This window comes from Haemaphysalis longicornis, unplaced genomic scaffold (genome assembly GCF_048455015.1).
Source record: "Haemaphysalis longicornis isolate Haplotype H1 unplaced genomic scaffold, Haemaphysalis longicornis Haplotype H1 scaffold_1, whole genome shotgun sequence".
NCBI lineage: Eukaryota > Metazoa > Arthropoda > Arachnida > Ixodida > Ixodidae > Haemaphysalis > Haemaphysalis longicornis.
Window position 1 is genome coordinate 237,058,660 of NW_027526203.1, and position 13,231 is coordinate 237,071,890.

Here is a 13,231-nt window from a genome sequence, read left to right on the forward strand (position 1 = left end):
GCTTAACATTATATATAACAGAAATATAGCATGCAAGCAGAAATGATGCCTTAAGCAGACACAGCCATGCAGCATTGAGTAAATGGAAGCAAGTGTGGCATCTGTGCAAATCAGTGGTTGCCGAAAGAAACAATGTGGCATGGCTATTAGCAGCAAATTTCCCTAGGGCAGATGACACGCTGAGGCTTGATTGATTGTAGGGTTTAACGCGCCGACACAACGCAGGCAATGAGGTGCGCCGTAGTGGAGGGCTCCGGATTAATTTTGACCACCTGGGGATCTTTATCGTGCGCCAAAATCTTGCACACACGGGCGTTCTTGCTTTTCGCCTCCATCAGAAAGGTGGCCGCCGCCGCGCCGGGAATGGAACCCGCGACTTGGTGCTCAGCAGCGCAACGCCTCAGCCACTGAGCCACCGCGGCGGGTGGCACTGAGGCTTCATCAACTGGGTGGAACAAACCATTTCTGATTCGTGTTTGGGAGAAGGTGTACATGCAAGTCGAGAATTTCGAAATTAAGAGCATATAAAAAGAAAGTGCAACTCTCGGCCTAGGGCGAGCACAAATCATGGCTGCCTGTACTGCAATGAATGTGCAAGTAGTTTTCTCCACCACCTATTCACCAAGTAGGGTTTTATGCTGACCATACCACTAGAGAGAGCAGGTTACGGGGTGACAAGGGTTGGCTGCAGCGAATCCCGCATGGCAGGCAAATATGTGGCCCTGAAAAGGGCCGTTTTAGCAAGCCGATGGTCTTCAGTGGTGCCTCGTTGCACCTCAGGACGGCGAGCAGTACTGCAGGCAGTCGTTCCTCTCGTGGCCCTTGGCTCCACAGCGGACACAGCGGGAGAAGGTGTACTTGGCACCAGGTGCAGCTCGGTCTGGCGAGAGAATGCCCCGCCCGTACCGCCTGGCCAGCGCCTTCACAAGGATCGCAGACATCTCGTCGATGCCACGATCCCTCGACACGTGGTATCCATCCGCGGCAAACAGGGACCGCTTCGGCTGTTTCGTCGCGTTCAGGAAACGGTGCTGCGCACAAATTCAACAACAAAGCAAGCAGACTGTCAGGGCAAATGCAAGCACACTTCACAGTACAAATATTTAATGTTAGGTAACAACAAGACTCGCGAAGAAATGCGAAGCAGGCACCGGTTCACTACTAAGTTCTTTTTAAACCATGTATGCAAACATTTAGTGTGCCTCTGCCATAAATATGTTCTTTTTATGCCCCTGCTACACTATGTTTTGAAATGACATTCGGCTCAAATGAGATTCGAGCCAAATAAGCACCAAAAGAGACATTTGGGATTTCAAATGCCATTTCTAGCACTCTCGCGCGCAGCGTCTTCGATTGGCAATAAAAATATACTACTGCCGTACGTAAAACAAACAAAATATTTGTTTGTGGAACTTTGTTCACTGCTGATTTACTTAAAATATGAAACAGACATATTTAATTTTAATACTTTCAAAACCAGTGGGTCAGTCGCAAAAAAAAAAAAAAAAACACGCAAGACAGCAGCCACATTAGAGTAAAACTGGTGCCTCTTCTAATTTGACATCATTTTACTGCCTTAGACTGCTCCTACATTTCATCGTTGTATTATTGTACGAAAACGGAACGGGGCGACAACAGTGCCACTACAGCACGGCGAGAAATTGTGAAATCTTTCAAATGCCATCGAAATTGTAGTGTAGCACGGGATGCTGAATGACATTCGAAGAACCCGATGTGAGTCAAATGACAGTTGGTTCAAATGACATTCGGACCCAAATGTAACCATTTAGCAAACATTTAGTGGCACTCTGCCATTACTAATTTTGTAAGGCGGACTTCTCCAAAGTTTCATACAAAGTGGGACTTTTAGCTCCTATTTCCGACTCTATAAGCGTACTTCAGTGCAAACGCTAGGGGGTACGGCAAGTTTGATAACATGCATCTCGAGAACACAGCTACGTCGCAGGCGAAGCACGTGGTCGGTCAACATGTTTTCACAACAGAATGGTACCTTCTATACACATACTTCCACGCAAAACTGGCTAAAGTTGTGTACAATTTCTAATTTTTTAAGACAGCGTTAGAAATATAGTTATACGTAGCCACTAGAGAACAAAACAATACATGTAGGCCTATACGAGCTCGTCCATTGTTACCTCAGCGTTCAGTATGTAGACGTCCCGCATACGCTTCAGGGTGGCCGTTAGCTTCCTGTTCAGCAAGCGACGAGTGGAACTCGCGCTTGCCGACTGGAAGCAACGAGGCAGCACCGTGAAGACGTGCACGGCAGGGGCCACCTCGTGCTGCAGCTGGGTCACGAGGGCCTACAACACAAATAGGGCGACATTTAATGTCCATCCCGCCTTCACAGACAAACAAAATAGTGCGAGGGTTTCCTCTGTACACACCTTGATGCTGTCACATATCCGCTGCGGATCTGCGCCGGTCCGATCTAAATCGTTCCCCCCAACATAGAGAACGGCGAAATCTGCCGGCCGGCAACGCAAGTGCGACACTGCTTCGGACAGCCGGGGAGTGTTGTGGCCACCGAAGCTAAATGTGCAGGTCTCCACAAACGGCAACAAGCGCAGCCGCAACCTGCACATGAATTTGAGTTGGCTGTCGCCAACTAGAACTCCGCGTAACGACATCACTCGAACCTGGCTGCCTGGCGTTGCACTAACAATGAACCACGGTAAAGGGAACCGTCCTCTGAACTCACGCTGCCAAATGCCAAATGACTGCCCTGGCGAGAAAAAAAAAAAATCAAACGTCACATCCGGTTAATGTGTGTGTGTGTGACGTCATTTTAACGGACCAATCAGGGTGCGGTGCCTGCTGGCCCGATATGCTTGTAGCCTATCCGGAAGCGCTTTCGCGGTTTCATCTCTCGTGTTTCAACTGAAGAAATGGAGTTCGCCGTAGCGCACTCGACTCGCTGGGGGCAGCCATGTTGGAATTCCGCGCGGTAGCGTGAAGGCGAGAGAACCCGGCTAGCGGAGCGGGGCACCGCTACGGTATCACCGCTAGCGCCCTAGCGCACTACGCATGCGCAATGGCGCTCCCGCTTGCTATCGGAGCGCAGCGGACTATCAACAAATGGTCAGCTAAAGCTCTCTGTTATCAGGCGTATATCCTTACCACGTCATACAACCGATGGTCACTGCCGTCTTCTTCTGTGGTCACGCCATAAACGTGTGACCTAGCAGCAGACGATAACGCGACCGCAGTGACGGCCGGGAAGGGATAACGCAACAAAGCTTGCATTGAAGCACAGAGCTGAACTACCGTATTTTTGCGATTCTAATCATCCCGCGATTCTAAGCACCCTCCCCTACTTTCAGAAAAAGAAATTAGGAAAAAATGTCTGCAGTCGAATCTTAGAACCCCTGTTTCTAAGCAACCATCTCAAGGTAGATTTTGGGTGCGTGTTAGCGGGTCCAAGTTGACCAGGTCATTTATGAAGTGTTCAATTACAAACCACTTCGACAGAACAGAAGACGACCTGCTGTGGGGTACAGGAAGCGGCTGTTGAAACGGTGCAACTGACTCGGGTGGTAGTGAGAATGGCTGAGTATCAGACGTAAGCAGTGGGTTCACTGTCTGTAAAACCTTTTCTCTTGAATGTTTACCAAATGAAACATTATTCCTTACCCCCGTCTCGTCGAGATACCGCCGCAAAAAAGTGTGTGTGTGTGAGGGTCGAAGGTTAATTTATGTTTTCGAATCTAAGCACCCCACTCACTTTGGGCACCACAATCGTGGAAAAAAGAGGGTGGTTATAATCGAGTAAATATGGTATGTTAGTAAAAGCGATTGAAAGAAATAAATAGATACGGTAAAAGAAGAATATGAGATGTTCTTTAGCTCAACGCCCGCCTTTCGTTCGCTTTTGGATGAACATTACTTTATCGCATTGTAAGGTTGACGCCATTTTTCACCTAAAGAAATGTGTTTCCCTTGACAGCCTCAGCTGCCGTCTCAACTTTTATAATGCATGTGAAGTGTTTTACATCTTTTATCCGCATTATTTGATAGCTTGGTCGTGATTTTAATGAGCTAAGCGTCAAATTACACTGCGTGCCATCAGAGCTATACCTGCATACGTCACTGATTGCTTACGCTTTACAACTTCACGGATAACTTACGAAGTCGAGAATAGGGCCCGAGCCGCTTATCACTACGTTCGTCATTAGCACCATTTATTGAAATCTATACTTACGAAGAGAAGCGCCCAGCCGACTGACCGATTCACTGATTCAACTCCCAGCCAAAACTGCTACCCCTAGAGACTTGAAATTTCAGGAGTGCATTCATATCATGACGTAGGAGCTCACTAAGGCTGGATTTTCCAAAATTGTACTCCTAAGCAAGAAAACAGGGGAAATGGTGTTTTTGTAAATTTGTCGTTATCTCGCTCATTCTCCATTCGATCTCCGTCCGCACCAAATTAAAAGGAATAAACCAAATTAAAAGGGATCAAAGCGAACTAAAAGGAATAAAGATAAATTAATTGAATTACTGAATGAATAAAGTTACATCAAGGTGAATAAAGATGAATCGAAGTTTATTCACAAAATTCACAGTGTATTAAGTTGAAACCATACGAATTAAGAAGGAATACAAACCATATTAGGAGGGATCAATGTGAATTGTGAGGAATCAAAATTACACGAAGTGAATAAATAAATGAATTAAGTTGGATAAATTGAATTAACGGACTCAAAGTGAATTAAGATGAATCAATGTAAATTACGAAGGAGGACAAAGCGAACAGTGCGAAATAAATGTCAATATATGCCGAATAAAAGTGAATCGATTTTAATTCAAGTGAATTAAAGCGGATCACTCAATGAATAAGTTATATAAAAGTCAATTAAAGTGAATCAAACCGAATCAACAGCTTTCTAAAGTAAATTAGGATGGATCCAAGTGAAATAAAAATGAGGAAAACGCGAATTAAAAGGAATCAGTTTGAACTAAAAAGAATCAGAGTAAATTGTATTGCTTGACTAAGTTACATCGAAGTGAATAAGCAGAAAGCAAAGTTAACAAAATAAATCGAAGTGCATTATAAAGGAATACACAGCGAATTAAGAAGATCAATTTGAATTGAGAGGAACTAAGTGATTGCAGTGAATTGATAAGTGAATTAAGATAGATAAACGTGAATTAGCAGGAACCAAAGTGAATTCAGATGGATCAGAGAGAAGTAAGAAAGAATAGAAAGAAAATGGAGAGGAGTCAATGAGAATTAAGAGGAATGAAGGTGGATTATGTTAAGTTAAAAAGTGAATCGTTAAATACCTGGATTTAGCTTAATAAGTGGTTCATTCAATGGTATTCGATATATAAAATGAATTAATATGAATCAAACTGAACAACCATGAACCAATGGGGAGGGAAGATGGATCCAAATAAATCGGGTTGGATGACGAAAGAAACTAAGGGGAATCAATTTGAAATAAGATGAATCATTGGATGTAGGAGGCATCAAAGTAAACTCGCATGGCGATTCGCCTCACACCTTGAGGACCCGATCGCAGATAGTAAATCCGACTACGGTGCAAGTTTTCCCCCGTGATTTTCTACGCTCAGCACCATGGCAGCCTACGGAGGAAACCACAACCTTCCCGTGCTAAAGGCCAGTCATGGCGAGTTCGGCGCTAGGGTCACCTGTTGAAGGCCAGCCCAAAGTCCGTTGCGTCTGTACATTTTCTTTTATCAAACTGAAGTTTATCATGAACCAACTATATCCCTTGCTCTGATCCTTGTCTCTTTTCGCGGTTTTCCAAATACGTTTATGTTTTTTTCATTGCAGCTCGGGAGTTGTAGTTCTGGACGAAAATCTTAGCCTCTGTAAATTTTTGCTGCGAAGCAGTATATGTCTAAGCCCCCAGTTTTATTTCCGCTGAAGCCGCTTTACTCGGCGCCGCTCCGGAGCTCCTCCTCGCCACCGCCGACCCCTATTTCATAACTGTCATTTCCCTCGCCACCAGCTATGCCTCCTTAACGAGTTGCGCAATCGGTTGATAACGACGGTAGCCCCGTCAGTGCCGGCGGTGTATTTCCCGCCTACGCACGCGCCCATCACCGGCTGCCGGTGTAATGTGCACGGGTTGGGGGTGCAAAGAGGGGGCGTGCACGCACAGCTAGGTGTCATGCCGGTATCCGTGACATGCCCGTTGTGATAGTGGGGATTTAAATGTGCAAGTCTCATGGCTCAATGCGACCTGTCAGCTATCCACCGTGGTCGAGCGATTTTGGTTTGAGTTGGTGTGTTGCACAGACTGTAAGATGCTTACGACGTGGGAGGAAAACGGACAGCCACATGTTGGTCCGCTAGAATAAAGCTCAAGCCCTTCCAGTTTTAACTCGCTATGGGACCAACGCATGTCTTTCGCTCGGAAGAAGAACAGCAAGAATTTACGGAGCGTCGGTCTGAACAGAAGCGCAAATGGGCGCGAAAACAACAAAATGCCGCTGCCGCCGCCGTTGCTGCGGCAAGTTCTAGCTTGTCGAGTAGCTGCGCATCCCTCCTGGATGAACAGCAACCTGCCCGCCATGCACGTCGACGTGAGTCCTTGCCCATCTTGAACGGCTATAGGGCGACATTTTCGCCGGTGTCCTTCACGTCTAAGCATACGCACATAACCGGTTGCCGGTTTATGCGTGCACGAGTTAGGAGTAGAGGGAAGGGGACGGGCATGTGCAGCTATAGGTTTCATGCTCTCACAAATGGCATGTCTATTGTGCTGACCCGAATGTTCTGTGTTTAAACACAGACGTCAAGCGGCCCAGTGTGACCCGTCCAGTATCCCCAGTGGTCGAGCGAATTGGTTTAGAGCGTTACACAGACGCTTGTGGCGTGAATGTCCAACGAGACGAAAGATCCAACCAAACGAAAGGTCTAATTCGTCATGTGATCAGCGAGCCTGAATGTCCAACGAGACGAAAGGTCCAATCGAGCCTGAATGTACAACGAGACGAAAGATCCACCGAGTCTGAAGGTCCAACTGGATGTCCAACGAGACGAAAGATCCAACAGGACGAAAGGTTCAATCGAGTCTGAATGTCCAACGAGACGAAAGATCCACTGAGTCTGAAGGTCCAATCGAGCCTAAATGTCCAACGAGATGAACGGTCCACTGAGACGAACGGTCCAACAATACTAAGGCCCCACTTTTTCATTCAAGATACGCATTTTTTTAAGTTTGAGCCGATAGCGATAGGTTCAAGTGTGTTGTGCCAAACGTTACACTACGTTAATAAAATGAGCGTTGTGACAGTGCAGGTAGCAGGCCTCACTTTTGCGTCAATATAAAGCGTTGGACATGTGCCGTACCGGATGGCTTCCGTCAACCTCCTCAAAATAGTTTTACCATCAAACAAAAAACAAAGTGTGATTTTTAGCATGGAAATCTATAAGACTAATCTGTTTGTTTGCGGCACAAAGTACCATCGTATAATTAATGGCGCGTGAGACTGGCCCGGAAATCACAAAACTTCGCCAATTACTCTTAAGCTAGAGAAACGAACTTCTGCTCAATTGATTTAGCTCCTTCGTTTCAAGTATAGTTGTCCATCCCCCAATAGTTGTATGTCACTCCACCCGAGAGCGATCCAAGAGCGATATCCGACAGAGGTATCCATTATCCCGATATTCATTATGAAAATATTAAACGTGTTAAAACAGGGATTTCGGAACAAAATATACAGCCAGTACTTTGCGGACAGCCATGCATGGTGGAGGGCTACGGATTAATTGATGATGCCTTATGATCTATAACGTGTGCTCAAATGCAGACACACTGATGCTTTTGCGTCTCCTACGTTACTCTGCGTAGTCACCAACCGTAAGTTTGTGCTCCGTAGCGCAGTTAGTAACGTGCACATTGAGCTGCCGCTGCGTAGTAAATTAAACATAAAGGGAAGATGGGCTTAGTAAAAAAACGTATTGTGGGGATGTGCGCAATTAAGCACTGTTGTGCTCTTGAACCGAAGATGCCGGGTATTTATCTATTACGTCATCGCTGTCGTCGTGTGGCGTAAAATGTCAATGTTGTTCAAGTGTTCGTATTGTTTTTCGGTTAAAAAACGTCTTTCAGGGCTGGTATGGAGTTTAGTGGGTGACCGAAGGCTGGCTCCATCGCAATATACTGTTGCATTTGGCCTTCTTAACCCCTTTAAAAAAAGAGACAGGTAAAGACCTAAACCAAGAAAAATGAAAGAGACCGATGAAGACGTGGCAGCAGGGGTTTCACTGAAATTCTGAGTATGTATGCGCACAGGTTGCTATTTCCTCTTAGTGTTTCCACTTCGCACACAATTTTCTATGAGTTCCTTTGTTACGCTGGTCGACTGAACACAAGCTAAACGTATCTGCCGTTTGAAAATTCCACTTTCCGATGCCTAAGTGCTAAATTTGGTGAGTAAGCTTTAAGGAGGATTTTCTCAATGTTCTAAAGCTCATACCTCTCCATTATGCAGAAGTGTAAATAGATAGAATTGCTGCAAAAAAGTATTTACCGGCATTAGTTCAACACGTGCATTATGCACAATGAAGAGCACCAAATATAGTTTTACCGAAGGCTTGAAGAAACTGTGAGCCTATATGGTCAAAATATATTTGCCTTTTCAGCTTCCTGCGTGGTAAGAAGTCTAAAGTGGGAACAATGTCAAGACTAAATGGAAAATATCTGTTGTAGATGTCCATTTTCTTTCCTTTTTCTAGCGTGTATTTTACGGCTAACGCTGGTCATCGCATTTTTCAGTTAAATGTATTAGGTTAAGCTATAGTGTAAAACTTTTGGAAAGATAAACGCAGATTGTTGGTGTACACCATAAAGCATTTTTAGGCCCAAGGGAGCCTTAGAAAGTATATCTTATGTGTTTTATATGTTTGTTTAAATACTGTTTTAGAAGTTGTTCTCATGCGAACACTCTATTTTAAGTTGACTCAATAAAAAGTGGTTGGTTGTGAAATAGGGTAGGCCTTAACACGTGCAATGAACCGAAATTAATGAGACACATTACTGAGATACCATGAGCATGCCTTTGTGAGAAAGGGAGCCATATCAAAACTTGTGGCGCGATTTTACTTGTTGAGTTTTGTGGCACACCCCATAATGCGAGAAAAAAATTATGCCAAGTTTTACTAGAAATCAGTATCACGCAGAAGTTATGAATGTTTGCGTTTGAACCAATGGCCAAAAATATTAATCCTGAGAAAGACAACAAGAAAGAATTCAAAGAAGCGCAGCGCATGCACAAGATAAGCCTAAATTGCAGCTAGCTCTGTCTTCGGTATTGCTCTTGTCTGATTTCCCCTCCCCCTCCAATGAGCTGTGGGAGAACCTGATTACCAGCGATCACCTGGAAGTCCAACAACTACTGGTATCTAGGGCGTCGGTCGCCCGGTCATCACTTGGATTCCCGGACTAGGGAACCACTCCTACTTTATAAGGCTCATTAAACTTTTTTACTACTACTACTTGTCTGATTTATATAATGCTTCATTGGACTCGCTGAATAATGACGCCTCTAGGTCAGTCTCGCAGTTCGACTTCCTTGTATTGTTTGCTGGCAAACTTTCATTTGTTTGCCTATTGTTACATACTTACCATATTGTGGCTGCCAATATGAACAGCTAGTAGACATAAGCCATCCAGAAAGCAATGAGCTGCTTTTCTGACGTGCCCTCAAAACCTCCGGAACGCTAACAACACATCCAAAATATTGCGCGTCCACATGGTCAGAATTTGCGCTTGCTCTTGTGACATCGTGAAGCACGATAACATCATTTGTATAAGTGGACGCGAAATTTAATCGAAATACCAGAAGACAAGATATTCAAGTTGGATGTTTTATCTCAATAACTGATTAATATATGAAATCCTGGATGGCAAATGAATGACACATCAAACTGACGTCTTGATGAGACCGAACCGAGAATATAGAACCCTCATCCGCATCGACCGCTTCTTACGGGCTGCGAGCACTTGACGGACACTCGCGCGCGTACGCGGTGAGCGTCAGGCGACTGTCGTCGCACCCTCCTTTTTTGAATGGAAGAGCACGTGACTGTTTGCTTGTTTGCTTAGTGCTCACGTGCCTGCCATGCGCATGAAGCTCGGGAGCATTATTTTTTCGCTGATATTATTGCACACACACACACACAAAAAAACAAGAAAAACCCCTATAGTTTGCCCGAATGATAAAACAGGTCCTAATGAAAAAACTGAACATCTTTTTGGGCACTCTCAGCAACGTACTCACGACCAAGCTTGCTTTCGTCAATAGCGTTGCAAGCAGACTCAAATTTTACGACGGAAATCAGAGGTGCCAGGCGTACATTTCACTTCAAATTATCGTGTAAAAGGTATTGCACGTGAAAATGCAGAAGGTCCCACAACCAAATTGAGGCAGAGGGCATTCAAGGTAACTTTAGAGTGCTCCGGACATTCATTTAATAGTAAGAGCCTGAATGTCCAACGAGACGAAAGATCCAACGAGACGAAAGGTCCAATCGAGCCTGAATGTCCAACGAGACGAAAGATCCAACGAGACGGAATATCCACTGATGGACCTTTAGTCTCGTTGGATCTTTCGTCTTGTTGGACCTTTAGCCGCTGAATCTTACACAGACAGTAGGGTGCCTACGACGTGGGAGAGAAACAGTCAGCCCCATTTTTTTTCCACTAGAAAAAAGCTCCAGTCCTTTCATCTTTCCTTCAGCTTATTGGGTATAAAGTATGCTAAATCTTAAATTACAAACAAACATCTTTTATTCCGTGCACTCGGTGAATTGGGTCCAGCTTCGCAGGTCATCCTTTTGCACAGAATGGAAGGACGCTAATTTTTTAGCATGATCTTGTCTTGCTTTTTTGTTAACGTCTGGAAGGCATATGAGAACGGTTTCTTTACCGGGCTGCTTTTCAGATGAGGTTTGTTCCTAAACAATCCATCGAGTGCATTGTCGTTCCAAGAAATGTCCTGAGTTAAGGGGCTAAATCCTCGACTTGGGTCTTCAAGGTGAGTAATCTCTTGAGTTTAAAAAATCATTACACCTTCTACAGATTTAGACGTCGAATGAAGCTGTTAAGGCTGTCCCGGAATGGCTGAAGGCTCGGTAAACTTTGTTAAATTTTAATAACGATGCGGTGAAAGTCGCTTATTGTCTTCAATCTTTTAAAAAGCTGGTGTTCCATATCAAGCGTTTCGTCCTGAAGGGAAGCCTTTATTTCTTAAAGCACTGCAGTTTACATGGGTTAACCCCATTGTATCGGCAAACAAGCAGTTCAAGAGCTACAAAACAGTCAGGAAAAACTAAAAAAATATTCTGTAGAACGGAAAAACCATGATGCTGCGACATGTGCTGTGAAATGGACTGGTGTAAGCACCGACCTTATTGGTTATGACCATGGCCGCTCTGGGTTCACCGAACCCAACTGTAACAAAGGGTTGTAAACTTCGTAACCAAGGATTAGTTAACATGTTGGATGTGGATCCCTCGCCTCTTTTTGCCGTTATGTACTTCCAAACTCTTGTATCAAGCTCGAGGAAGAGCTCAAGCAGTATGTTCAACATAAAATTATGCTTAATAAAAAATGACCGAACCCGAACACATGTAATTTAAGGATGAGGGTTGGCAGAAGCACGCAAATGAATCCGAAATAGTTTCCAGCCGCTTCTAGATTGAATGCGACGAACGAGGCCTTATTAACCGCTGGTAGACCCGTTGTTTACATGACGGGCAGCTGTCCATGTGTTCTCGGTTGTAAATAGAAACACACAACGCTCACCCCTAACTCGACTCGTAAAACGCACTTAGCCCGTGGTAGCTACTCCGCAACGCGGACGCAATTAGCGTCGCTGAGGTTCCTCTCATCGCGTTGGTGGGCTGAAACAAGAAAGGGCTATCACCGTTAATTAGCAATAGACTGCAGCCCACACCGCAATAAGATCGCCCAGGCAGGCTTGAGAGTTTGTGTCAGCCGAAAGCTTCTCTTTCAGTAGTACTTCATTATCAGCACGTGAGGCTGACAGGTTTCAAGGGAGTCGATAAGGGGTCGATAGCCCGCGTTTCTTATTCGACCACGTTGACTGCCTTCAGTTGTATTACGTTTGCACGAGCTTTCGCTCGAACTCCCTCATCTTCATTTTTATTGTTTTTTCACTGATTATTTGTTGTTGAAGTTGTTTTCACTGTGTAAATCGTTAAACTTCGGCGGAAGCCCTCCTCTTCCCCTTATGTAACTATCCTGCCCTTTCAAGGACAGATGCCGCTAGGGTGCTTCGTCAGTTCCCGCGCAAGACCTCCATTAGTCCATGGAATACTCCGTAGTGTGCCTCCGCGCCTCCACAACCAGCACCCTCTACTCCAGCGCCGTTTTCCGTGTGGGCTCTCTCGATCAGAGTCTACTTTACTTTGTAGACTGTGTTTGGGAGTGGCCTTCACGAAAGCCTACTCCTTCCTCACCGGAATGACCAGTAGCGCCCAGTGCGACGCCCGCGAGGTTGAAGAGAATCGAACATGTGCTTTGTCGTTGCCGCCAGTTTTCATCGAAAAGACGCGTGTTGGTCACCCAAATCAGCCGATCGGACAATGAACCATTCACAGTAGAGACTGTTCTGCGACATCCTCCACCCCCACCATCGACTTCGCAGAAGGCAACAAAACTCATTTTGCGTTTCATGAAGGACACAGGCTTAGATGAAAGACTATAGTGCCCACAAAGGGGCTAAAAAAAGTGTGCGCGAGCCCGCTCTTATCCCCTCCTTTTCTCCTGCCCTCTCTTTCATGCCCTGAACAGCCCTCCCCAAGTGCCGAGTAGCAATACGGTCTCTAAGGATAACCTCTCGGCCTTTCCGTTCACTTTTCTTCTCTCTGTTTTTTTTACGGGCAAATGAGAGAAATGAAATGAAATGAAATTATGCAGAGAGTCACTGCATGCAGATCGGAGGATCGGTTTGTCTATGGTGCCCGGAACAAGGGTGGTGCGACCTGCGGGTTCGCACAACCGGTTTCGGCCCTTCTGCGCAACGCAGTCGTTTTCGGTCGACTACCGTCTACCGTACCGGTACCGGCTCTCTGCTCTGCTCCAACTTTCTCTTAACAAGCATAGGAGAGCGGAGAACCTCCGGTACACGTGGGTTCCCCAGCCCATGCGGGCAACCGGTTCACCCCCTCTGCGCACGCGCAGTGGCGCCTGTAGACTACTGTCTACTC

The 13,231-nt window shown here is 45.4% G+C and overlaps 1 protein-coding gene across 1 annotated transcript; it reads right to left on the bottom strand.

Moving 5' to 3' along the window:
• Positions 1 to 423: 423 nt before the first annotated feature.
• On the bottom strand, positions 424 to 2,493 carry LOC144168777 (uncharacterized). The gene is made up of 2 exons (XM_077697744.1): positions 2,157 to 2,493; positions 424 to 1,031 (listed from the first exon to the last, which is right to left on the bottom strand). Exons 1-2 carry the CDS (start codon positions 2,184 to 2,186, stop codon positions 777 to 779), a joined length of 285 nt encoding a protein of 94 aa, XP_077553870.1. The 5' UTR covers positions 2,187 to 2,493; the 3' UTR covers positions 424 to 776.
• Positions 2,494 to 13,231: the final 10,738 nt, after the last annotated feature.

Coding starts and splice junctions, on each gene's coding strand:
- LOC144168777 (XM_077697744.1), bottom strand. CDS start 2,186: ATGCGGGACGTCTACATACTGAACGCTGAG. Junction 1,032..2,156: donor TCTACATACTGAACGCTGAG/GTAACAATGGAC, acceptor ATTTGTGCGCAG/CACCGTTTCCTGAACGCGAC.